Source organism: Teleopsis dalmanni, chromosome 2 (assembly GCF_002237135.1).
Source record: "Teleopsis dalmanni isolate 2A chromosome 2, ASM223713v2, whole genome shotgun sequence".
Taxonomy (NCBI): Eukaryota; Metazoa; Arthropoda; class Insecta; order Diptera; family Diopsidae; genus Teleopsis; species Teleopsis dalmanni.
The window spans coordinates 33981464-34007684 of record NC_051847.1 but is presented as its reverse complement, the minus strand read 5'-3'; the positions used below and the strand labels follow the sequence as shown (position 1 = coordinate 34007684).

The 26221-nt window shown below is 27.8% G+C and overlaps 5 protein-coding genes across 5 annotated transcripts; 3 read left to right on the top strand and 2 right to left on the bottom strand.

The window, feature by feature from the left end:
- The first annotated feature begins 367 nt into the window (after positions 1-367).
- Positions 368-1325, top strand: LOC119679533 (40S ribosomal protein S15). Its single transcript, XM_038091936.1, has 4 exons — positions 368-474; positions 679-764; positions 833-1055; positions 1115-1325. Exons 1-4 carry the CDS (start codon positions 466-468, stop codon positions 1238-1240), a joined length of 444 nt encoding a protein of 147 aa, XP_037947864.1. The 5' UTR covers positions 368-465; the 3' UTR covers positions 1241-1325.
- A 1822-nt stretch (positions 1326-3147) lies between these two features.
- LOC119681756 (cytochrome b-c1 complex subunit 10) lies at positions 3148-3730 on the top strand. Its single transcript, XM_038095028.1, has 3 exons — positions 3148-3231; positions 3285-3385; positions 3539-3730. The coding sequence occupies exons 2-3, from the start codon at positions 3339-3341 to the stop codon at positions 3657-3659; spliced, it is 168 nt and encodes a 55-aa protein (XP_037950956.1). The 5' UTR covers positions 3148-3231; positions 3285-3338; the 3' UTR covers positions 3660-3730.
- A 4244-nt stretch (positions 3731-7974) lies between these two features.
- LOC119679863 (E3 ubiquitin-protein ligase SH3RF1) lies at positions 7975-12972 on the bottom strand. Its single transcript, XM_038092443.1, has 7 exons — positions 12439-12972; positions 12273-12381; positions 11587-12014; positions 10563-11517; positions 9788-10490; positions 9259-9726; positions 7975-8286 (listed from the first exon to the last, which is right to left on the bottom strand). The coding sequence occupies exons 1-7, from the start codon at positions 12547-12549 to the stop codon at positions 8115-8117; spliced, it is 2946 nt and encodes a 981-aa protein (XP_037948371.1). The 5' UTR covers positions 12550-12972; the 3' UTR covers positions 7975-8114.
- Positions 12973-14603: 1631 nt separating this feature from the next.
- Positions 14604-17114, top strand: LOC119680098 (nucleolar GTP-binding protein 2). The gene is made up of 3 exons (XM_038092745.1): positions 14604-15076; positions 15139-15817; positions 15877-17114. Exons 1-3 carry the CDS (start codon positions 14867-14869, stop codon positions 17067-17069), a joined length of 2082 nt encoding a protein of 693 aa, XP_037948673.1. The 5' UTR covers positions 14604-14866; the 3' UTR covers positions 17070-17114.
- Positions 17115-19463: 2349 nt separating this feature from the next.
- LOC119679721 (PSME3-interacting protein) lies at positions 19464-21433 on the bottom strand. Its single transcript, XM_038092218.1, has 5 exons — positions 21373-21433; positions 20552-20648; positions 20387-20485; positions 20170-20330; positions 19464-20109 (listed from the first exon to the last, which is right to left on the bottom strand). The coding sequence occupies exons 2-5, from the start codon at positions 20646-20648 to the stop codon at positions 19723-19725; spliced, it is 744 nt and encodes a 247-aa protein (XP_037948146.1). The 5' UTR covers positions 21373-21433; the 3' UTR covers positions 19464-19722.
- Positions 21434-26221: the final 4788 nt, after the last annotated feature.

The following is a 26221-nucleotide window of genomic DNA, read 5'->3' as shown; positions in this document are numbered from 1 at the left end:
TTTACATATAATATATATGACAAATATTTAAAATTTTGGCGATTTTTGGTCAAAGTTTCTTGGATTTATTCTTAACTAAGAATAAAAGCACGAAAGATAGCGACCTTAAGTATGTATATAAACCGATCTAACAAAATTAGTGGAACATACTATAACTCGTGCTAATTACACACTTTAAAGCCTTTACGATGTCAATAATATTCTCATAAAAGCTCAGCGGCTGCTTTGAGTGAGCTATAGCTTTGTACAATATGTAATTCGAATAAATAAATTAGATAAATTGATAAATAAAAATATTAAATTTTATAATATATTAGTACCATACATATGAAGAGAAAAATAATTTGTGAACTTTCCATACGTACAGTACTTTATATGTTGCAGTCGAAATGTCAAAAAATTTATATGATGGCAGCGCCATGTCTTTATTTTTTTCTTTCCGATTTGTAACATAGAAACGTCAAGATGGCTGAGGTAATTTCAATAAATAAATCTTTAAAAATATAGAACATCGGCCAAAAATAGTGCAAAATTTATACAGAAAAGTGACGAAGAATTTATTATGTGTTGTAGGAAGCCGAAAGTTTCCTATAAAAAGTTTTGCGCTAACACGGCAGAATAATGACAAAATGAGATGTGCAAACTAATACAAACAATTTATCTCTATTGTTATTATAGGTTGAAGAAACTCTTAAGAAGAAGCGTACCTTCAAAAAGTTCACCTATCGCGGTGTTGACTTGGATCAATTATTAGATATGCCAACGTATGTACAAAACTATTTATCAAATAGTAAATTATTTATTTGATTGTTTATTATATATTATATTACAGCAATCAATTGGTTGAACTGATGCACAGTCGCGCACGCAGGCGTTTCTCCCGTGGTCTTAAACGCAAACCAATGGCACTTATCAAGAAATTGCGTAAAGCCAAGAAAGAAGCACCACCAAATGAAAAGCCAGAAATTGTCAAAACACATTTGAGAAATATGATCATCGTACCAGAGATGACCGGATCCATCATTGGTGTTTACAATGGCAAAGATTTTGGACAGGTAAATTTAATTTGTTTTTTTTTCGCTTATGTAGATTATAATTATAATATTATTTTTAGGTTGAAATCAAACCTGAAATGATTGGTCACTATTTGGGTGAATTCGCGCTATCATACAAACCCGTTAAGCACGGTAGACCCGGTATTGGTGCTACCCACAGCTCCAGATTTATTCCACTCAAGTAAAAAACAAACAAATTTTGTCAAACTTTTATGGATTTTTATTACAATAATAAATTTCGAACTTGACGCACTCAAGTTTAAAATAATAATTTGTGGAATATTTATTTGTGATTATTTGAGAGTGCTGTGCATAGTGTGAGATAAATAAAATACGAACAAAATGTAACATAAAAACAATTTAAAAAATAATACAAGGATAAGTTCATTCCAAACATGTGGTTCCTCATCATTGCAAAAATTAAGATCATCCTTAATCATATAATCTTTCTTCCGAAAAAGGTTTCTACAATTTGTTAGCTAATAAAGGATGTGAGCATTGAAACCAACATTTAATGTTTAGAATCAAATTGTAGTTAAAGAATTTTATATCCCATATGTGTGTTATGTGACGGTTCAGATAACATTTATTTTAAATGATTAATCATTTTGGTATGGCATATATTAATGTTAGTATAATCACCTTAAGGTTTTACCAGCGGTCAATACTTCTATTTGACTTATCTTTTCGGAGAAACTTCGATGGTTGTGGCATTTGGTCGCCAATCTTGATAAGTTGTTTCAGCAAAGGGACGTGACCTTTCCGGGTTTTTAAGAAGAACAGTGCACATCCTTTGGTCATTTGTACAGACAAAAGGTTTCAGGGCGTAAATCCATCATTTCTGAATCCATATAAACCGATAGTCCCAATCACTATCAAAAAATTAGTCAATAAAGGATTTGCTCTGTTAAACAGTCCAACATTATGCCGAATTTCAATTGGTTGAATATTAAATAAAAATAGGAGGGATATCCAGATCAAGCATTTCTTTAATTGTTAATTTTATTATTAATTCATTTTGAACAAATATGTAGATAACCACACAATGCAATCTATTTTTCAACATCTACAGACTTTCTGCAGACTTTGTAAATAAAACACACAAATTTAAATTTTATTCTAAATTTATTTTATCTCCTTCAAAATATCAAAAGGAAAGAGATAATGTGTAATAACTCTAAACAAATTAAATTCCTCTTCTAAAGCAAAAAATTTACGTCAGTAAAATTGAATAGAAATCTCTAATTATTAGGTCATCCTTGCTATATGGATGCGTAGCTTTCGACAAGTCTACCAAAAACGCGCACCAAGTCTTCAAAGATTTCGAAACACCATCCTATGATGTATATTTAAAATATCCTAGTAAACAGTTGGAATCACAAAAGGTGGCTTTATATAAGGTTCACACACAACTAAAAAATTTATTGGTATATATACAATATAATATTATATAGAATATAATTTATATTACATCTGGTTAAATTAACAATAACAATAATTAACAATAAAAATGATAATACATAATTAATATCATAACATAATAATTTTTTTTAAATAATAAAATAATTATTTAAAAGATATTAAATAAAATAAATAGTGTTTTCGATTGGTAAATCTGGATTAATTTTTTCTATCGAGATACTCTTTTAATGTATTTTTGTGTAATTTTCATTTTTGGTTGGTAAATCCCGAGAAATGTGTAACACTCGAGATTAATTTATAACACTCTAGATAGTTTGCCAGAGTAGCAACATCACCCCGAAGTTAACAGCTGTTTTATATGATTTAACATATAAACTGTGATTTGATTCCATAAATGAATTTGTGTAGTATATATCTACTAAAACAATAAAAAAAAATTTTAGATTGCTCTAAAAATGTTCGATTGTGGACAACAAAATTAAATTCAGATTTACCAATACATATATATAAATTTCTCCTACTCGTCAATCAAACGTGAACTTGTTCTGAAAATTATACTAGATATAAAAAAGAAATATTTAAAAATTAACATGTTGTCATTTCTTTATACATCGTTATTTTAAAATTTCAAGTTAAAATTATTTTTTACTATATATATAAATATTAGTACAAATTAAACATTTACGTAGCTGTGACATTTATGCTTGTTCATTATGGCAACCATTCACAATAACTAAAATAGGGAACGAAATTTGTAGTTTTATTGTGAATTTATTTTGACATATGATAATTTATTTAGTTTTACAGATTTTATTCTAAAAGTGAGTTGCGGACTTTTTGGAAACGAATAAAATATCAAGGATGACTCTACCGTTTGGCCCAAAACATGCTCAAATAGCAACCGCCTTGTAAGTATATACATGTAATACTAATTTTTATATTATTTATTGAGTTCACCATACGACTCAGTATCACATTGCATAACACCTCTAAGGTTAAATATTTTCTCAATATTTTAAGGATTAAATTATTTACAATAATATTTTCTAATTTATTTATAGCATCAGATCTGCTGCTACCTTTGGAGGAGCTGCCGGTTTAGGACTGTTGTACTATACAGATTGGAAAACAGTTCTGCAATATGTTCCAATCTATGGTTCCAAATTTGAAAAGTCCGAATAACTCCATATATTTTCGCTGAACTTTAAAAAATAAAAATTGTGTTCTAATAAATTAGCAGAATTAATTAAGTATTCATATGTGTTTGCATTTTTAAATATTTATATTCTGTAGTTTTTCAAAATTGATAGTGTGCTTAGTACAACAACAAATAAAAGAATATATGCGTAGCTCTCTTCAGTTTTCGACGTACTTCTCTTCGTTTATCTTGCAACCAGTTAATCTATGTTCAGATGGAAATTAGTTAAAAAGTACAATAGCAAAAATATGAAGATACCATAGAAGTAAAGTAAACGCTTTTAAGATAAGTTAAAGTTATTCCAGATAGATATTATTCCAGAGACCTGCTATATCATTTTAATGCGATTCTCACTAGATTTTGGTTTGCTATTTATTAAAAAGAAGTATTACTGCGCCATGCAGAAGAAATATTTTGATAAAAATGCTGCTCATTTGGCACTCATAACTTCGTCAACAATACCGCTTTTTATCCTAATGTAATAATTCCCAAATTTATAGAAAATAATACCTCTTCCATTTTTAAACTTTTTGCGTTCTTTTGTATTTATAACTAAGCCATTCTTCTAAGAATCATATGTTGAAAACTATTAGCGCATTATGATTAAAGTTTTATAATAAATGCATTTTTAAAGTAAAATACTAAAAGAACAACACAACCTTTCAACCTTTCTCCTTCCCATCTCCACATAACCTTTCCTAATCCAACCCATTGAACACTGTCGTTTAAACTTGAAGTGTGCTTGCTCTTGATTAGAAAACATTTGGTACAGAATACAGGATTAGGGGGTGTATTCTTGATGGGTGAGATTTTAATGGAAACGTGTTTTGTTGCAACAAGAATAACAGCAACACAAAGAAGATGAATTGGTTCATTTTGTAACAAGAGTTCAAAGAAATAGATCATCCTGATGCCTTTTACTTACAGCTTTGATCGAAAGATACAGATAATATCGCTCTTAAGTTATGTATACCCATCCTTTCAGTTTATTTCCTATTCCGAAACATTTTCAAAGGGTATAAAGTTTTTACTGCTGATTTAAATTCCTGGATCTGGAAGTTTCTATTTTCGAACAGTAGACATTTTTGGATTAAAAAGCCAAAAACTATTGAATAAAAACATTTTTTTTAATTTCAATTATAAAAGAATTTATTTATATATGTATTATATTATAATTTTATTAAGAAAATTGTATAATTATGCTATAATTACTAGTATATGTAAATAGGACTTATAATTAAATCTGATTTGTAAAAATAGGCCATGTAAGAAACTCCTTTATAGTTACAAAACAAATTAAATAAACTTTTAATATTACTCAAAATTAATAATGTATACAAACTATATTAAAAGAAATGTCACATATATGAATGTAAGCTGAGCTTATGTTAAGTGGAGGCATTCAAATAAAAAAATTACAATAGATATTAAATATAAAATAGGTACTTCAATAAAATTAATTAAATAATAGAATTATTTGTTTTAATTTTGGTCTAATAATTTCTAATAGAATCTATAAAATCATTGTAACAAAAATAAAATATAATAAAAAAGTAATAAATAGATAAACAAAAAAAATAATGAGGAAGGAATTAAATATTAAAAAATATTTTATATTAAATTGTATATAACACAAAAAAAAAATTTTTACAACAAAAAAAAAATATCAATAAATGTAATTTAAAAACAAAAATCTAATAAAGCATGACCGAAAAAATAAATACATATAGAGAAAATAAAATAAATGAAAATCACCATATTTCAATATTAAAAATATACAAATAATAAATGTAAAGAAGTTCAATTAAGAATTAAAAATAATAAAAATGTGCATATATAAGATATAAACAATATAAAAAATAATTAGAATTCACAAAAACAAAACGAAATACTATAAAAATAAAACACATAATATATATGAATATAAAATTAAACAAGAAACTTTAAAAAAATATGAAAAAATTATAAAAAATACATGAATTAAAAAAACAATGTATATTAAAAAAAATATATATATAGATAAATGTATATATATACATGTATTTAAAAACTTTAAATAACAATATAAAAAATATATATAGATAAATATACATATATACATGTATTTAAAAAATTTATATTAGAATATAAAAAAATAGATTAAATAATAAAAATATGTATATCAGAAATATATTAAAAAATTAAAAAGATAAAAAACAAAAAGTCAAAAATATATATTTAAAAAATAATAATATTCAAAAAATATAAAAAAAAAAATAATAGTAAAGTATTGCTTAAAAAGTTCTAAGAAAATAATTAAATCAAAGAACAATTTATGGAAAACACATATTTATTAAATGATGATAAAAATGAATTGCATAGGTAAAAATTAATATATATTTTCTATTATTTTAACCGATTTTTAACTCCTAAGTAAATTCGAGATTATCAGTTTTCAAATATTTATTAAAAACATATGTAATAAAGCAAATATAAAAATGTTAACAAAAAAAATATAATAAAAAAAAAAATAAAAAAATATACAAAAAAAAAATAAAAAAATATACAAAAAAAAATAAAAAAATATACAAAAAAAAATAAAAAAATATACAAAAAAAAAAATAAAAAAAATATACAAAAAAAAATAAAAAATATTACAAAAAAAATAAAAAAATATACAAAAAAAAATAAAAAAATATACAATAAAAAAAAAATTAAAAAATAACCAAAAAAAATAAAAAATATACAAAAATAAAAAAATATACAAAAAATAACATAAAAAAATATAAAAAAAAAATAAAAAATATACAAAAAAAAAAATAAAAAAATATACAAAAAAAAAAAAATAAAAAAATACAAAAAAAAAAAATAAAATATCAAAAAAAAAATAAAAAAATATACAAAAAAAAAATAATAAAAAATATACAAAAAAAAAATAATAAAAAATATACAAAAAAATTTAATAAAACATGTAAATAAAAATAATAAAAACAAAAGTTATAAAAAAAAATACAAAAAAAAAAATATAAAAAAAATAAAAAATCAAACAATGTAAAATAATTGATTCATTCGTTTAAAATTTCATAGGACATAGAAATATCTTATGTCTCTAAAATAAATATTAATTGATACAAACAAAAAGAAAATTAATATGAATATTATATTATTTAATGCGATTACAGTTAACTATTTTGATATGTTGTTTTTAATAAATGCATACGGTTAAGTAAATTCGAGTTTAAAATATTTTTAATTTATAATGTAAACAATCTCTTTTTAAAAAATTTGAACGTTTTTCAATAATCGAATTATAAATGTTAAATACAGTATAGAAAATACTTAAATATATACAAAATATAAGGCAGTATAAAAAAGAAATATCTTAAACTTATAAAGGAAATTCTGTGCCAACTACAAAACTACTTAATTAAATAATTATTTTAAAATAAGTTTTTTTTAAATCGAACTTAAGCATATATTCACATTCAAAATCCAGTCATTAGTATAATATTCGTTTGTCTTAACTTTCTTATAATTCTATTAGTATATTAATATTTGATTTTTATTTTTATATAATATAATAGTTTTAATATAGTTTTACATATTAGTAGAAAAATGCTCTTTAATACTCAATTTCAGTTTGTGCTTAAGTTAAAGAGTTTTAAGCAATATTATATATTATTTGAATTAGCTAGCTGGAGACATGAGTTATTATATTTGATTTGTAGAACTTTAAATAAAAATTTAAGATTTTTTTATCATTGAAACAAATGAAATTTTATTTCATTGATTTAAATGAAATATAATTATAAAGTGCTAATTTTTAATTAGCTTTAAATTATTATTTATAATTTAATTTTTATTTGTTAAATAAAAAAAAATAAATAATTATTATTATTATTCATATTTAAAAATTTAAAAAATTATTTTTAATATATAAGTTCTATAATAAACCAAAAAATAGATTAAATGTATATACATTTATATTAAGCAATGATTTTATAATTAAATGTATAAGAAAATAATTATATATATATATATTAAAATTAGAAAAAAATTTTCTAAAAATAATAAAATTTGTTCCATTTATAATTATAAGTTTTTAAATTTGTGATGAGATTTGTAGAAAATATTAATTACTGGTAAGTGTAAATCTTCTAAATTTTAAATACATATTATAGATTATATGCAATATGTTAAATTTTCCTTTCAGTCTTAGTACAACACTTTTTACTGCATTTTTTTTATTAATTATAACAAAATCTCATAGAAACAAAGTGGATACAATTTTTGAAGATTTCTAAGAAAAAATAAATCGACCAGCGATATAATTTTTTGTGATATTCTTAATGTTAATGTTAAAAAATTTAACAAACTTCAAAATTTCGATGCGATTTTGTATTAGAGATGAAAATTTAAAAGAAATTTATTAATTGTTAATTAAAGTATCTTAATCCTTTTTATATATCTGGTTCCACAAATGAAGCTGGGAACAAACCTACTTTATTTGAGCGCGCATTTAAACCTTTATACCAACCAGTTTTTTGCTTACGGTGAACATATATGATATCCCCAACATGTAATTCCAACTCAAAATCGCTGTTTGGCGGATAAGGTACAACGCAACGATATCTATTAATATAAACGAAAATATTAGTAAGCATTTTCTAAAATATGTATTAGGAAATAAATTAAAATATCATATGTCGTATAGACCGAAATCTGTCGACCCAAAACATATTGCAGACCGGAAAAATTTTTAACGTGTTATTCAAGGACCGATACCAATATTTTCCTAAAAGATAATAACGTAAAATACGAAAATACGATATCTTAAGACCAATATAATTCGCAGACCGCAATTGAGAAACCCTAATATAGATCTTTTCTTTCAAACTGAATTTATTAAACAAACACGTTCAGCAAAACTAAAGTACTTCTTTAGAGAAAGTTGTTCTCTGAGATTCTAAGTTTAAAAAATCTTTCGATATATATATCTCATTTAAAGATTGTTGTCGTAACTTTAAGGGACCCAAAGGTTAGAAAGCATAAGAGTAAGTGTAGAAAGCATATACATGGGAACAGATAGTATAAGATGAAAGGATGTATATGGGGTGCTAATTGAAGCTAGTACGGGTCAAAGTGAAGGAGCAATGCCACTTCAACTTGACGGAGCCGTAAGTCAATCAAGCTCAAATTGGTGTGTACTTCAAGAGTAGTACTGTAGCTTGGGGAATAGACATATTTACACAAGACTATTAACTTTTCAGCACACATATTTTAGGCACGGACAGTTCTCGCATCACGAGGGAGGCTTCTTCCATATCTAGAGATTTCAAGCTTAAGTCTGTTAAATACTTTATTAGAACGTAAACATATGTACGACTATCGATACACGATTTCGTTGATATTCCCATCAGCGCAAGAGTCTGCTGTAAGAGAACTAAAGACATATTTGCTTAAAAAATTCGCCCAGCTCTTAGCTAGAGCCACATTGTGGGGGTGTATATCAATAAGAGAAAGTAATGAAAACATTTTCAAAATCCTTTTTAATGCTTTCAGAAATAATATTTATGATTTTAAAATTTTTAATACTTCACTCACCTATCCGGTGCATCTTGAACGTTCTGATTTGCAGTGCAGGCAGCGAGCAATGGTGCTATTATATTATTAGATTTAGATGGAGCTGCAGTTGCTTGAAGACACATGTTTAAAGCCTGCATTGGCATAGGTAAAGTATTTGCGTCTAAGCTTTGTGATTTACGATGATTGATAGCATTTGCAGCTTCACATTTTTGAGCATATTTTTGTTGCAATTGATTTTGAATTTGTTGTATGGATCCAATAGTGTGCTTTCCATTTTGAGTTGGATATTTAGTAAAGCGATCACCTAAAGCACATGGCAATGGAGTGCGTTCTTTGCAGCCCTTAATGCGCTGTGAGCCGTAACTGGTTTGTCCAAGTAACTGCTGATTATAATGCTGCTGTTGTTGCATATTATGTTTCGAATTTTCATTCACTGTTAGATTAACTGGAATATTTTGTAGCAGTTGACTTGGGCACGACCCAGAACTAAATTAAAAATATATTATAAATCTGTATTAACATTTTAAATTATAAAAAATAAACTTACCGAACGTGCACATGCTGAACTTGTGTTGGTACATTGGGATTAATTTGATTGTGCAGTGACATACCATAGTTTGGCGGTTGTTCATTTGTGGCATAAATTGGGTGCGAAGTTTGCTGTTGCTGATGTTGATGGTTATTTGTTGAATTCACTTCTTGATTAGCCGCAGTATTGGGAGATTTTGAGCGTGTATTCATTTTAGCAAAACGTTTCATTAAATTAAATGCTGACATCGATGCGGTTGTACCACTTGTATTGACATTAGCACTACAAGGATCATTTTGCCTTGCCGCTTCTATTTCTCCAGTATCTACGGCATGCGGATGTGAACTAATCATATGATTGAAAGGGTTAAAAGTGTTGTGCGTTAATGGTTTATTCCATGCAGCTGATGAGGATGATGCAGATGTTGTTGCAGTTTCTGCATCCATGTAATATAAGGAACGTTGAGGCAAATCTGGAGCTTGTTGTGGTAAACCATTAACTAATAAGGAATTATGTTGCATTAGTGCTATGTCCATATTATTACTGGCCTCAGCACTGTGATTATGCAAAGGCATACACTTATATTGATGCATTAATTGCTGTTGATCACGATTACGTAGTGGTGTGACATAGTTGCCTGGAAAAACTCCAGACTGATCTAGCCAGTTCTTACCTTTAACCCAACCATCAGGACAACGTTCAGTTACAATATAAATGCAACCTATATGAAAATAGTAGGTAAATATATAAATAATTATATATATTATGTTAATGATAATTGAGAATAATGTACCTTTCTTTAATTCTAATTCGTCACTCATACGTGGTGTATATGGATACAAGGCCAGATGTCCCCATGGCAAAGATGCTGGAAAAAATTGTTGTGAACTTGTTTTAAGTAAAGTTGTGCGTGCTAGAATTTCAGGAACGGAAGCTGTTTGTTGTTGTTCACGAGCTGACATCGATTGTTTAACGGGTTTGTTGACATTTACAGAAAAGTCTTGGTCGAAATTAATAAATGAACGTTGTATACGCAAACTATGCAAACCATTACCAACTGAAGCAGAAACTGCAGAAGCAGCTGCTTCACTCATTTCACTCGGTGCACTTAATATCTCAGCTGAGTGGCGATTCATTTGTAAATTATTTGTTGAACTGCTTGTAGTAGCACCGAAACCAGAATTAATTAGCAAAGCGTTCAATGAATGTCGCTTCTCTTTCGGGTTTCTATATTTTACGGTGTTCATTGAATGTTCTGGTGTATTTGGTAGCGAATGATTTGGACTACCGGGCATAGAATTTGTGCTAGACAATGAACTGCATGTAGTAGAGTTAGGGCTATTATTATGCGAAGAAGAACTGGACGATGATGTTGAGTCACATGGATTAATTTGAGCTGCATTATTACCATTAGGTAAATTTGGAACTGTACAGACAAGGTTTTGTGCAGCTTGTTGCACTTGTGGTTGCTGTGCTGAAGTTATAGCTACATTGTTTCTTTGTGTAACTTCTACATTTTTAATTAATTGTCCTAATAATTGCTTAGCTGTAGAATTTAAATTAACAAATGCAATTGGGAATATTCCTATAGTAGAGCCAATACGTCCCTCTGCCCAATTTGCATCGACACGTCGCAAAACGTGTATCACAGTATTTTTCTTAAAACTAAGACAACCTTCCTCTTCATTTGGACCCATTTTAAAATCATATAAAGCAATACATTCAGCACGTGGTAATGGAACAAGAACCTAGAAATATTATTTTTAAGAATTATTTAATAAAAAAGATATTTTGACTATATTTGCTGTATTATGTACCTTTACATATATTTTCGGAAAGGTTCCTTCACAGTCATTACGTTGACCAGCATACCAATTTTTATCAACTTCTCGCTTTAATAATATAATATCGCCTTTTTTGAATTTTAAATCGTTTGGTTCTTTCGAATCAAAGTCATACAAAGCAATAGCATGTGGAAATGTTGGAGCAGTCAATGAGCTTATCATTTCAGTCAGTTGGCGAAAGCGATGGTTTTGTGATAAACGTTGGGTTTCTTTTGGTGGCTGCATATGTGCGTGTTGATTCTGTTGTGGCTGAGAATTCATTACCGGTTCTGTTCCCAAACTAATCTGCATATCAACATTAATTTTCATGGATTCATCCACTTTACTTGCAACATTATCTCCAGCTCCGTTAGATAAGCTCATTTCAGACTGTTGGATTTTTGTTGCAGAATTTTTCATACCTACAAATAAGCATATTTTAGTTAATGTTATGCAAATAATTTAACTTAAAAATAATATATAGAAGTTATAACTAATTTTAAATGAAAACATATGTAGGTGCAATTAAACAGCTCACTTTTGCATGTGTACATGTTTGCGCATGTGGGTGTAGTGCTTTTTCTTGAAATTATTATTATTGTACGATTAAATTTTTGCAGCGCACATACATAAATCTTTATAACCAAAAAAAAAGGAAAACATTTATTATTTATACGCACCTTCTAAAATTCTCATCAAAAGCACATTTGGTGGCAAATCATCTACTCTTAAATCCACTAATATACGGCATTCTGGACAACGCAGTTCATTTTTATTAGCCATAATTACCTAGAAAACAAAATAATATAAAATAATTGTTAATTGTGAAATAACGTTGGAACTAACCAAGAGACACTTCCTGCAAAAGGTGTGTTGGCACGGAAGCACCTTTGCATCATCCAAGCGTTCCAAGCAAACCGAACATTCAAGCAAATCATTTAGTGTATGTTCATCCATTTTTTTTTTATTTGTTATATTAGTTTATAAAGTGTGAATTTTATAAAAATTTACAGTTGCTTAAATGTTTTTTGTTTTTAGATCCGTTAAATTTGCATATTATAAGCGCTGGTCAAGGCTACCAGCATTTATAATACAACATTCCAAATCTAAGAATACCAACATTTACTCTTCCGTTGTGAAATTATATTTCCACTGAATTATAGCCTCAATTTTATAATAAAATTTTATTTTAGACACTTTTATATCTCAACACATCCAATTTATCTTCTCAGGATTAAGCAATTATAAATACTTTCACAAAAATTTTCTTAATATTCTAATGTTAGCGCAATAGTGTTGTGGAATTTTCTTGCTTTTTTCCATTCGACTTTAAATGACTGAAGGAATGCCAAATTCACAATCGATATGTATTCATAATAATTTTTTTCTGACATTCAAATTATTGTGAATGTCATTTAGATGCAAATGAAATTTTTTGAATTTTAATTGAGAGAATACATGATTTATGGAAAAGAATAATAAAATTATAATTTTTAACAAAAATGTTATATACAATCAGGTTAATTTGTTTTAAATTTATGGTTAGTGGGCAGTGTTCCTAATACTAAGTTTATTAACAATTAGTGGAATTTTGTATATAAAATCCATATTAAAATATCCTAATGAGATTCGGTTGTTAGTAATGTAAACATAATATAAAGTTGTGATTATTTTATTACTAATAGTACTGTTTCACACACTATCTCATTTAGGCACTTTCTCATTTATAATAATTTATACAGCTGATAAAACTTTTATAAACTTTACTTAATATATCAGATAAATAAATTTTACATATAATTGATATATTAAATAATTTATATACATTTTATATACAAATTTCATATATAATTAATAAATACAATGATTTTAATATATACTTACTTTCTCAGTGCCACTGTTTATAGCTCAGCTGTTGTTTGCAGCGCAGCTGTTACAGTTCAGCTGTTTTACATATGACGTATATTTGAAATTTTGGTAATTTCCCTTGTGGGAAATTTATTTCTAAGGGTTGCATACGACATTTTTCACCTTAAATGAGTTGATAACCATAAGTTTTTCTTTCAGAGGAAGAAAGCACGTGAAGTAACAACAATGCTCTTAAAATCCTTAAAGGTAGGTTTTACTTGCCAAAATTTTTACATCTTAAGTTTCAGTACAGACATATTTAAAAATCCCTCTATTGTGAATGTTAACTGGAAATATTTTGCAAAATTCCAGTCATCCGTTAAAATCATATGAGCATATTATTTACTAATAATTGCAAATATGTAAATAAATAAATTATTTATATTAAATTATTAAATAAATTATTTAAATTAATTTAAATATATAAGATAAAAAATTCTAACATTTATCCTTCTAGTATTCATTTATTTTCTTTCATTTAAATTAATTAATTTTTAGTGTTTACAATTTTTATATTTTATTTTGTACTCAACACAACAAAAATAATGACTTTTGTTTTTTTTGCAACTCTGAAAGAAACATTATGGCTATTATTATATCTTTAGTTAATTACCGCTCTTGATAAAAGCATATGTTCTTAAGTACACTTTTCCTTATAGTCTATTAACAATTTGATTATTTATTTATTTTATTTGTTGTAGTGGCATCAAAAATGTTCTTAAGTACACTTTTCCTTATAGTCTATGAATAATTTGGTTATTTATTTATTTTATTTATTGTAGTGGCATCAAAATACTATCGTTATAGGTTTAAATAAATATATTTAATTTAATAAATATAGTATGAAAATATATATATTTTTCTTATTTTTCCGGTGGATCAAAAGAATGGTGTTAAATAGACAAATTTTAGCCATAAGGCTGTAAAGGGTAAGAACTGCAATCCATTTCCAGTAATGACCAAAATATATAACACATATAAGGCTTATAACTTGCATAAATGCTTCTCCGTAGGCTATACAATAATCCTTTTTAAGACTTTCTTCAATTTTCAATTTACAATAATTTAGTTACACATCCTGTTTATTTTAATTTTATAATTAAATACGGAAAGCATAATACATCACGTACATAAAGCATTCGTTTGTTAAATTTACCAATGTGCAAAAAACTCTACAAAAGCAAATTTTTTTCGCGTTGGCAACACTGTTCAAAAAATCGACACAGCAATGTTTTGACTTTTATTGTCAAAACAAGTTCATATACCGTGGTTTAAACACGTGCCGTTTTAAACCTTTTCGAAATTTCCTATTTCTGTGTAAAATAAATATATTTTTTGGTTAAAAATATAAAAACAATATATAAAAATGCCCAAAGTACGCAGTACATCGGGCCCACCCCGTAAACAAACTTTTAACCGCTCCAATCATTCCATGAATCCGGAGCGGTTAAAATCCGATCTGAAAGGAGTTGCGAATCCTCGGTCACAAGCAACAATAAAACGTTTGCAAATGTACCGAAATTTTAAAGCAAAACGTGATCGTAGAGGCAAAATCATAACACCGGCTCCATTTCAGGTAATCCAAGGGAATATCCACAATGAAACATAATTTTTATTTGTCTGTTTGAATTTTTTTAGGGACGATTAGCCCCTGGCACTATGGCACGTGTAGAACCTACACCAAAATGGTTTAGTAATTCGCGTGTTATAACACAAAATGCATTACAAAAGTTTCAAGATGAAATTGGTAAAGCATTGAAAGATCCCTATCAAGTTGTGTTGAAACCGTCGCAATTGCCTATAACACTTTTAAATGAAACTGCTAAATATCAACGAGTGCATTTGCTGGATACAGAAAGTTTTGATAGTGTATTTGGACCGAAAAAGCAAAGGAAACGCGTCAATGTGAAGGCACGAGATCTGGAAGATTTAACGCGTAATGCAGATGCACAAGCTGAAAAATATGACGAAACAAAAGATGTAGATTTAGTACGTGAGGATACTGGTGAAAAGGCTGCTGTTAGAGATTGGGTATTTGCTGCTGGTCAAAGTAAACGTATTTGGAATGAACTGCATAAGGTAGTGGATGCTTCAGATGTGCTACTGCAAGTGCTTGATGCACGTGATCCGCTTGGTACACGCTGTAAATATATAGAGGAATTCATACGCAAAGAAAAGCCACACAAACATGTTTTCCTCATATTGAACAAAGTTGATTTGGTGCCTGTGTGGGTGACACAACGTTGGGTAGCTATACTAAGTGCAGAATATCCCACTATTGCGTTTCATGCCTCAATGCAACATCCTTTTGGAAAAGGTAAGTAAATAAATAAATAATAGAAATAAAATATAAATGTTTAATATTTATTATTTCAGGTGCGCTGATAAATTTATTCCGTCAATTGGGTAAACTGCATGTAGACAAAAAACAAATAAGCGTTGGTTTTATTGGTTATCCAAACGTTGGTAAATCTTCTGTTATTAATACTTTGCGTTCGAAAAAAGTCTGTAATGTGGCGCCTATTGCTGGCGAAACTAAAGTTTGGCAGTATATTACATTAATGAAGCGTGTATTCTTAATTGATTGCCCAGGTGTGGTATATCCTTCAGCTGAAACTGATACTGAAAAAGTACTAAAAGGTGTTGTGCGAGTTGAGCTAGTAACAAATCCAGAAGACTATGTGGAGACAGTGTTGCAACGTGTACGTAAGGAATATATACGAAGAACATATAAAATTAAAAGTTGGACAACTTCTTTGGATTTCCTGGAGCAGTTGGCTAAAAAAAGTGGTAAACTTTTAAAAGGTGGAGAACCTGATATCACAGTTATATCACGTATGGTACTAAATGACTGGCAACGTGGTAAATTACCTTTTTATGTAGCGCCAGAAGGTTATGAAAATCCATTAACAAAAGAACCTACAAATGCTGCTACAGACACAACAACAACTACATCAACAACAACAACTACTACGTCAACAACAGCAACAAATGATGCTACAATAGGAAGTGATAATGCCACAATAGAGAATGATGATGCCAAGTCAGATGCAGAAACTTTTGTTAGTGAATCGGTTAAGAAAGCACGAGAATTTAAGCAATTGCAAGATTTTCGTAAAATTAAAGTTGGCTTGGAGTTTGAACAAGAAGATATACGTGAATTGGATGCTATTGATATGGAATTGCTGGAACAACAAAAACAAGAACGCCTTGAACGTAAAAAGAAACGAGTGCTGAAATCTGATGAAGAGGAATCTAGTGATGGTGCTAGCGAATTTTATTCAGAAGATGAATATGATGAAAATTTGGAACGTGTTATACATAAAAAATCAAATGCTGCACGTACGCTACCGACTGTGGCATTAACTGCTTCTGGTAAATTTAAAATTGAACCTAACGAAAACGATGATGATGATGATGATGATGGAGGACCATCGAAGAAAAAACGCTTAACCGCTAAGGAAAGACGCGCCATTGAACGAAGTCAGAAGCGTAAAAAAATTGGCACAAACTTTTATGAAGTTTCAAATGTTAAGAACCGTAACCGTAATAAGAAGAACAATACGTAGTTCCCAAACTGTTTTGTTTGTTTAGTGTTCGTTTTATAAATATACATTTTATATGTACAATATTATAAGTTTTCAAAAAATATAATCAAATATATTAAAACTATGTACAATACTACCCTTTTCTATATGGTTTCAAAGTTATTACGACGGTGGTTTCAACGATATTATAGTATTATATAAAAGAATTAGATATAATCACTCCAGAGAGTAGGGAACAATTGGAATATTTGCAATAATGCAAAAGAAATAATTGAATTTTTATGACAACTTAGCTAAAAACCTACAAGCTAAGATGATTTCTATTATATTATTGTTATATTCAATTGTGTTTAGTTTGAAGAAATTAAAAAATATAACCAACCCGTATATATCTTTTGTTGATCATTTTAGCTATAGCGAACGAATTAAAACATGTTTCAGATCATGTCATCAATTTAATGTGAAAATTTATAGCGTTCCTTTACTTTCATATAAAAATTCTCCCATTAAAAATTATGGACCCGAAAAAATTCGCTATCATCAGACCTCTTATAAATATAGATATAGTAAAATCCGAAGTACCTTTTCTTTAGTTATATACAATTTTTCCCATATAATAAAAGGGACGCATAACAATTCTTCTTCTTTTATTTTAGTATCTGAAAAGCATCAATCGACTTCTAAACCTATTGTGTGATCTCTTTTAAGAGTCTTAGTAGCCATGATCTTTAGTTAAGTTATTATTTATAAAGCAAAACTTAACTGATAAATATATAAATAAGTTAAAGCTACACAATGAAGACAGTGTTAAAGGGAAAATTTTTACCTGTGAAAAATGTGCTTTAATCACAGAGAATATATTGGAAATATACTCTATGAACGGTCTCTCGAAAAACGCTGTTATAGAGAGCTATTAAACTAAAACCATTTTGTTGATTTATGATATAAGCAATTAGGTACACATAAAAAAACGAATTAAAGAATAAATTTTTGTGCCAGACTTTTTAAAAGTCGATCCTTTCTACAAGATTTATACTTAACAGACTTCGTCAGTACTTAAAAACAATTAAAGTAGTGGGTCTATGACCACCTCAGTCTAGTCAAAAAAATGCTGACAGGTATTTACATATATCTAAAATCACATTAATCCATAGCTGAACAAACTATTCCTAACTACCATCTTTCAGTTGTGTAGTCTCTTTCCACCTCTCGTCTCACACTGCCAATACCACCGATCCATATCCAAATCCATGTATTCAGCTTGTAATTCATTTCATATTATCCGCTTTATAGATCCCTGCAGACTACAACAACTGCCACCATCTTTTAGAGTTGGAAATTAGTATTGTTCTTATATGCAGATTTTTCAAAAAGCAGACCTACATATTCGCTAATATTATTTAATTGTGACAAACAATTATCAAAAACAGGGCTAGGACATCTTTTTCATTTTCATTGAGCTGCATGAGATCTAGTCTGTATATATAGCTTCATGCTTAACATATGTTATATGTCAGACATAAATAAGGTGATCTTCAGTTTTACCCTCTATAAAGTCGATCATCTGTCCGCTTACCGCAGCACATACATCAATATCAGCCATATTGATTTAAGGCTTCGTTCCATCAAGCTGTTGAATTTTCTACATCTGAACCCAACCTAGATAGATTCAATTAGTCCCGCTTATTCCTCCATTCCTTGTCCTACATAATCGTTATAATACACAATCTTATCACCGTTTTGTATACGTCTAGTCCTCTTTTTATTTTTTAGAACCTGATGGCTGCAACAACAGTCCCAAAAGACAGTACATCAACTGATCTCTACAAACTACAACAACAGACCTGAAGGCTTAAATCGAAGAATATTCTTAGATTTATCAATAGATTTCATATATTCAGCGTAGAATGCAATCCCAAGAACATATTACAAGCCAAATCCATTAAAAGAAGAAGTGGAATTGGTAGTGGAATTGAAAGAAAGTAAAGTAAAAAAATGGATATTTAGACGGTGTGCTTGAAATTAATGTGCGCTTAAGTAAAGTTACCTATTACTAGATTTAATTTATACAGAATAGCTTAGGAGTCTTTCTCTAGGCATAACACTATAGAATTTTGTCAGGTTTTTTAAAACAATTCTTTTCCATAATTAAAACTGCTTCTAACAATCTTTGTTATTGTTTTTGACACATCAAGAAATAGTGTATTTATTCATAGATGCTTAATAGGTGAAAGGTATATGTTAACAATATACACGAATCTCAGTCGGTCTGTCGAGCCACAACATCGCCATTATTTGCATCATACTATTATAATTAAAAATGGGGATATGTATCAGATCTTATTTAGTATCGAAGTCTTTAAAAGAAGTAATTCCATTTATAACTAATATAAGTAAAACTATATTATATGCGGGTGTCTTATTTGGAACATAACATTGATCTTAAGATAACGTGTACATTCCATTTTATTAAAATTTAAATAAAAAATATATAAAATGATCCAGCAAAAAATAATTATTTTACCACAATTGTAGCTATTGTTATAATTGGCATATAAGTATATTTTATAATTCAAAAAAACAATAATATGGAAAAACTACAATTCTGCCTCTAGCTTTTATGTATATTAATATTAATTATGAACTAAATTACAGAAAAAAAAGTAATGAAAATTTATTCTTCCTGACATTGCTTCTTTTTTTGACGTTTTCGTCCTACTAAGTCATATTTACTCTCAGTAGCGTCAGGTTCATCATTACTATCGCTGCTTATTTCAGAGTCACTTGATTCATTATAACGTCCAATACCAGGTAAAATTCCAATACATTTAAAATTGCCTTTATCGAATTCGTTTGTATTAATATTCAACAAAGTTCTCTGCTGCAATGGTTTAGTTTCAGTTGTAATAACTTTAGACATCTTATTTTGATCAGCACCAGATTCACTTTCTGGTTCATCATTTTTGCGTTTAATACCAACACCTAATAAAGATTTTTGTGTTGGGCGTGTAGTAGAAGTGGTTGGCTTAGCTTTAGATGTTTTTATCTCATTTTGGATTTTCTGTATACAAAAAAATTTTACAAACTATTTTAACATATGTAATAAAATGTATGAAGTTACTTTGTCAAGAGATTCCTGCTGTAAAGAAGCTACCCGATTGCGAAAATCTTTAAGCTCACGTTCATCTTCTTTGTACTGTTTTATTTCAGCTTTCATCTTAGTTTGGTCAACCAATTCTAAGAATTGCACTTCATCATCATCTAAGCCGCGTATTAGGTTTTCTATGTAATTAAAGGGTAAATATTGCAAAAATACAAACAAAATATCTAACACTTACTTAGTTTATGTGCTTCTTCAAACTCCATGTCTTTTTTAATTTTTTGCTCTTTTAAACGTTCGTACAAAGATCGGCCGTCATAAGGTTCTTCAGGTCGTTCTAAATATTTATATTTATTATTTTTATAACTTCTTAAAGAAATGATAACTATCTAAAAATGTTTACCAAGTGGTTGTTCAGCAGTACGAACTTTTTCCCATTCGTCTTGTCGACGCTTGCGGGCTTCAATAATTTCTGTCTCTGTCACAAAACCAGAACTCATCTTTTTTAAATAATAGTTTATGTTTACAATTAGCAATTAAAATATTAAACAACTACTACGTTTTTTACTAATAAACAATGTGTGAATTATCTACTATGGCTAATGTGAATTAGAAAGGAACGGCGGAAACGGAACGAAATTGTGTGAAAAATAACAGCTGGAAACAGTGCTGCAGAGTCGATAAAAAAAGAAAGAAATTTTACAAATTTTACTACTACTGTTTCGGTGGCTCGTTATGCGATTAATACCATGTTTCTTTCATATAATTAAACTCATTATAAATAAATCAACTGATTTAAGGCGAAAAACATCAAATGCAACACTTAAAAATAAATTTACCAAATTAGCAGAAATTTGAAATATTTATCATATATTTTATGTATAGAATGTAAATAAAGAAGCTATTTTATATGCAAAAATTAACTTATACCAATGGAAACTATCGAAACTTAATTTGATTAACATAAATAGTTTTAGTTGCATTATAAGCACGACATTCATACTTAAATAAGTTTTATAGTTGAAGGTCTATCATTTGTGAAAATATATTTAGAAGATACGAAGCCGTTTAAATTTTATTTAGTCTATCAAAAATGGTGTTTCAGAATTTACATTACTTTTACATTTTATTACATGTAATAAAACATCACATTACATTTTATTATATTAAACATAGATATTGACATAAATAATATATATTTGATGAAAATAACTTGATACAGACCTTAAAGATTCCGCTCAGATGTATAAATTTTGAATCAAAACATTAACATTACTTAAAATTTACTAATTGTGTATAAAAAATTTTATAAATTTAAAACCTTATATGTCAATATTTTTATATCATATATAATTTTTTTCTAATTGTGAATGTATATATTTGTTTATGCTGATTTGTAAAAAATTGAAATCATAAGATAGATGAAAAACTTACTGAACAATATTAAAAATCACCTATATATACAATACTACAAGATGTTTGATAATAATGACACATACTTGCAATATTTTTAATATATATGTATATTTGATTATTTAAATAATTTATATTATCAATGAAATAATGATTAAACACTTCAATTATTATTTATAAAATTATATGCTATTAATTGTTATTGCAATTGAAATATAATATTAAACTTTTTACAAGAAACTAGTAGGTAAACTCAACACTCGTGATTAATTTATAACAGCCTAGATATATTGCTAGATTTATAAAATTGTTTTGATCGTAACAGCTGTTTTATGTTACTTGAAACGCATTTGGCATTTTAAATATTTTAAATATTGCGTCCATTTGCTATTTAAAAGTTGAAAATTATATTAAAATAATATAATAAAAGAAACTAAAAATGAATAAAAGAATCCGAATTAACTTGACAATATCAGTGGAACTGTTCAACAGTGTTAGGATTTTCCACAATAATGTTCGATTGGACCACAAAATTCGAGCAATAAATAATAATTTAAGAGCAAATTTAGATTTGCCAATCAAAAACGATATAATTTGATTTGTTTAAGGTGTTAAAATCGAGATTTGTTAATCAAACAATATAAACTTGTTTTTATTTATATATAAAAAAATAATTTATTTCATAATATAAATTCAAAAATATATACATTGTAAAATAGAATTAAGATTTAATAAAACTACAAAAATTAACCCACAAAAGTAATACCAACAGATGTGTCATGTGCTTATAGCTAGTATAATGCAACACTGTACATTACAAATGAAACCACAACGTTCAGTATTGTATGAGAACTGTTGCCGTTTGGTTTGTTCATTCGTACGCGAACAATGGTTTTTCGAGTATACGATCGGTTCAAATATAAATAATATTATGGATATTTTAAATTGATCTTCGTACATTTGTGTAAACTATTTAATTAAGTAATTAAAAAAAAATTCAGTTTATATTAGTTTATTTTTTTTTAAAAAGTTATCAATTTTATGAATTTATTCTGTTGTGCTTTTGTGTAATTACACAATAAATATTTGTGAGAATAAATATTTTCTAAATAATGTTAATAATTGTTTTCTTAAGTAAATAAATGCAAATAATTATTGTAAATTATTTTACTTTAATTTTAGGAGTTAATAACTTACTCAATTAACATATGTGTTATAACATATTCCCTAAAACATAAAAATATTATTCAGGGATTGTGTAATTTTTAGGTGAGTCGCGGCAACAACACCACTTGTTGGATGATGTTGATCAGTTCATCATTTTTCTCTATACGTAGTTGGTCGGTCGGTGGATTTTTTTCTCGTTGTGCGTAAATGAGATATAAAATTATTAATTAAAAATAAACTTTTAATTGTTGGTGAAAATCTTTTGTTTAAATTACAAATTGTATTAGTAATAATTAATACTTTTATTTTAAAAGCAGTGTTCGTAAAATAATAAAGTTTTTTGAATAGAAAAAATTTCCAGCAAAGAAGTTAACAAAAGAGAATGAAAAATTATAAAAGAAGTCAATTAAAAAAAATAAAATGAAAAAGTCAAAAGTTCAATTATACTGCGGTTTTTATTTGTTCATTGAAAATTTCAATAAATATTTTTTTGTTATTATTGTGCAATAATTATTTAAATGTAAACAATATAATATTGAACCTTATTTATGATTGGTTTTTGTTTTAAAATACTTAAACATTCAATTTGTGAAATTTTTAAATAATCGTTTAAAAATAAACAAAATTCTTCAATAAATATTGTGTTATTGTGTAAAACGGAAATTTTTAATTATTAATCCAAAAAAAGTTTGCTCATTTAATAATTTGTTTGCTTATTTGATATCCGCCGCAGTGGCTGCTGCTGCTGTTGTGCTACTCTTGATTTTGGATTAAAGTCTCCACTACATCGGATAAAATTTCTTTATTTATACATTTCGGTTGTGTGTTGGTGTAGTTTGTTTTCGGTTAGATTTTATTTATTTTCTTTCACTTTTTCTTATTGGAGACGACTCCAGTGTTGAAGATCTTCGTTGCGTTGCGTTGCGTGATCCTTTTGTTTATTTTATACGTGCAACATACGCCCTTACAATATGTGTACTTCGGCTATATTGTATATAGCAATACATCTGCAAAAATTTATCAAATAAAATTAATTCTTTATATTTTGAAATATGCAATCGAATTGAAATAAAACTGAAACTCAACAAACAATTAATCTCATTATAAAAATAAATAAAATTCTTTATGAATTTATTGCATTCTAAGTACAATAAATTAATCCAGGTGTTAACAATTTTTCTTTTCCTACCCCTAACACCTAACATTTTGTTCGTGTACTGCACATATGTCATTCATAAATTTTTCCAAATTCAGTATTTACTTATTTTAGCCTCAGAGTCATTTTTTATTTGAAAAATATAATATATTAACACTCGTTTTACTAACGAGTCAGACCTTACCTAATGAGATTAGTCAATAATCTTTTCACTAGCTTAAATGAGCAAAGCGATTCCGAAAGAATTGGAATCCACTTAGTTCTATTAGTACTAATATAATGCTGCGATTGAACTGTGAAAAATGTATAAGTGTTCCTATTCAGTGAAATAATTAGAGAAGTTTTGAACAATAGTAAATTACAAGAACAAAAATTTTTTTTGTATATTATTTAATTGGATTTTTGGTTGACCATACAGTTGTTTCGAGAATTGCCAAATACCCATCATCAGTAGTCTTGGAAATAATTCTTGTATTTAATTATTCGTAAATATTTTTTTAAGACTGCAAGTACCAAGGGTTGAACTCGTGCCCTGACAAATTTGAAGCTCAGTGTTCATTAGCCAACTGACCCAAAGCCGTACATAACTTGGAGTTATTTTTGTTAATTTGCTGTGAAAGTTCATTAACAAATCCACTTGCTGTGTTATATTAGAACGAAATCATAAACCAGCTGTAGAATTATTGAAATAATTGATTATAGTTATTTTTTAATTGGTAAATTTTAATACTATTATTTTGTTGAGGCATTTTTTACTGCATGATTTTATGTTATTCTTTATTTTTCATAGAACCTAATCTAGGAATGTAATAGTTTTTATTAACTTAATCAGTCACTACCAGCATAACTGACGTTAAAATACAATTTAGTAAAAAAGTGATTAAATATTCTTTACAGTGTTATTGCGATTGGAAGAAGAAAAAGACAATGGGAAGCTATTTTTTGACTTGAATATAGTATCATCTTATTTCTGTCGCCGTGCACCGTTACACCCTCACACACACCTCTATCATTGTTACGAGTACTAGCATTCCCCTTATTTCGGTCGATCTGTGCTATTATTCCATCGCACATGCTCATAATGTCGCTACAAGTACTGCCATCCCACTGATTTTTATAGCCCTGTTTCCACCCCTAAAGCTTGTAAGAATCGCATATACGTTTACCGGGTTAACTAACTGCACAATATATGTTAGATTTCAAAACCATTTTTTATTGAAGCTTAAAGTTTGCTCTAGAACAGATCTTAGTTAGAACTAAAATCATTTAGAAATAATGAGCTTAGACAAGCGATAGATCGAAAAATAACTGATTTAAAAGATTTGCATTATTGTTAAAAGAACTCTAAAAATTAAACTCCTGCTTCAAGTTGTGTTCCTACCAGCCACAGACGAAAGGTGATTTACAAGAAATACATGGTCCTTATACTCCAAATGTCAAACCTCCGACTTGGTACGTCAAAATAAATTGGCAGTATCTAATTTAAAATTTGTTCTAACAGGATACTGGACTATGGACTGACATGAATCCAGGTTCGATCTGTCTAATTTTATTACCCGACATATGTGAAAAACTATTTAATCTTTGTACTTCTTAACTAAAATATTAGTTTTTAACAAGAACGGGCCTACGTCTCAGAACCATTAGTCAAATTCGGCGACAAAGTAGTATCATTCAACACTCACAAAATTAACTTCATAGACAGATTTCTATGGACTACAACAACAGTTACCTATCAAGCAGAGAGTGATGAACGCTGATATCTGTAAATTTTGTGAAATAGCCAGTTTAATATCCGTTTATCTTTGAAGTCAGTACCAGCATAGGAATGTTTTTGTACCGAATTAGGCTTGGGTCATTCAATCAATAGTTATTTAAATTTATCTCTGCCCCTTGTTTATTCAGGTTAGTATAGGGAAGTTACTGCAAGAATTGCGCAATAATCCTCATATGTAGGATTGTTTGCCTTTATAATACTAATAGATGTATTTAATAGATCGTCTCCTTTGGCACGACGTTTAAGGTGGTATGATTCCATCGGCAAGTCAGAGTTATTTACTTTACGTAGAATAGTTCGTGGTGTGTAATGACCATGTCGACCAGTCTGAAATATGTCATTTATTTAAATAAAAGAAAAAAGTTAAAATAATATTAATATAATACTTTTAATACAACATATATTAATATGTTATGCTAATATAATAATATTTATATAACATATTAAAATTTATCAATATATTAAACTAACATATTTCAATATATTATGTTAATATAATATTATTAATATAACATAACATATTTTATACAAAATATGATGATGACTATTGAAGATAGTCT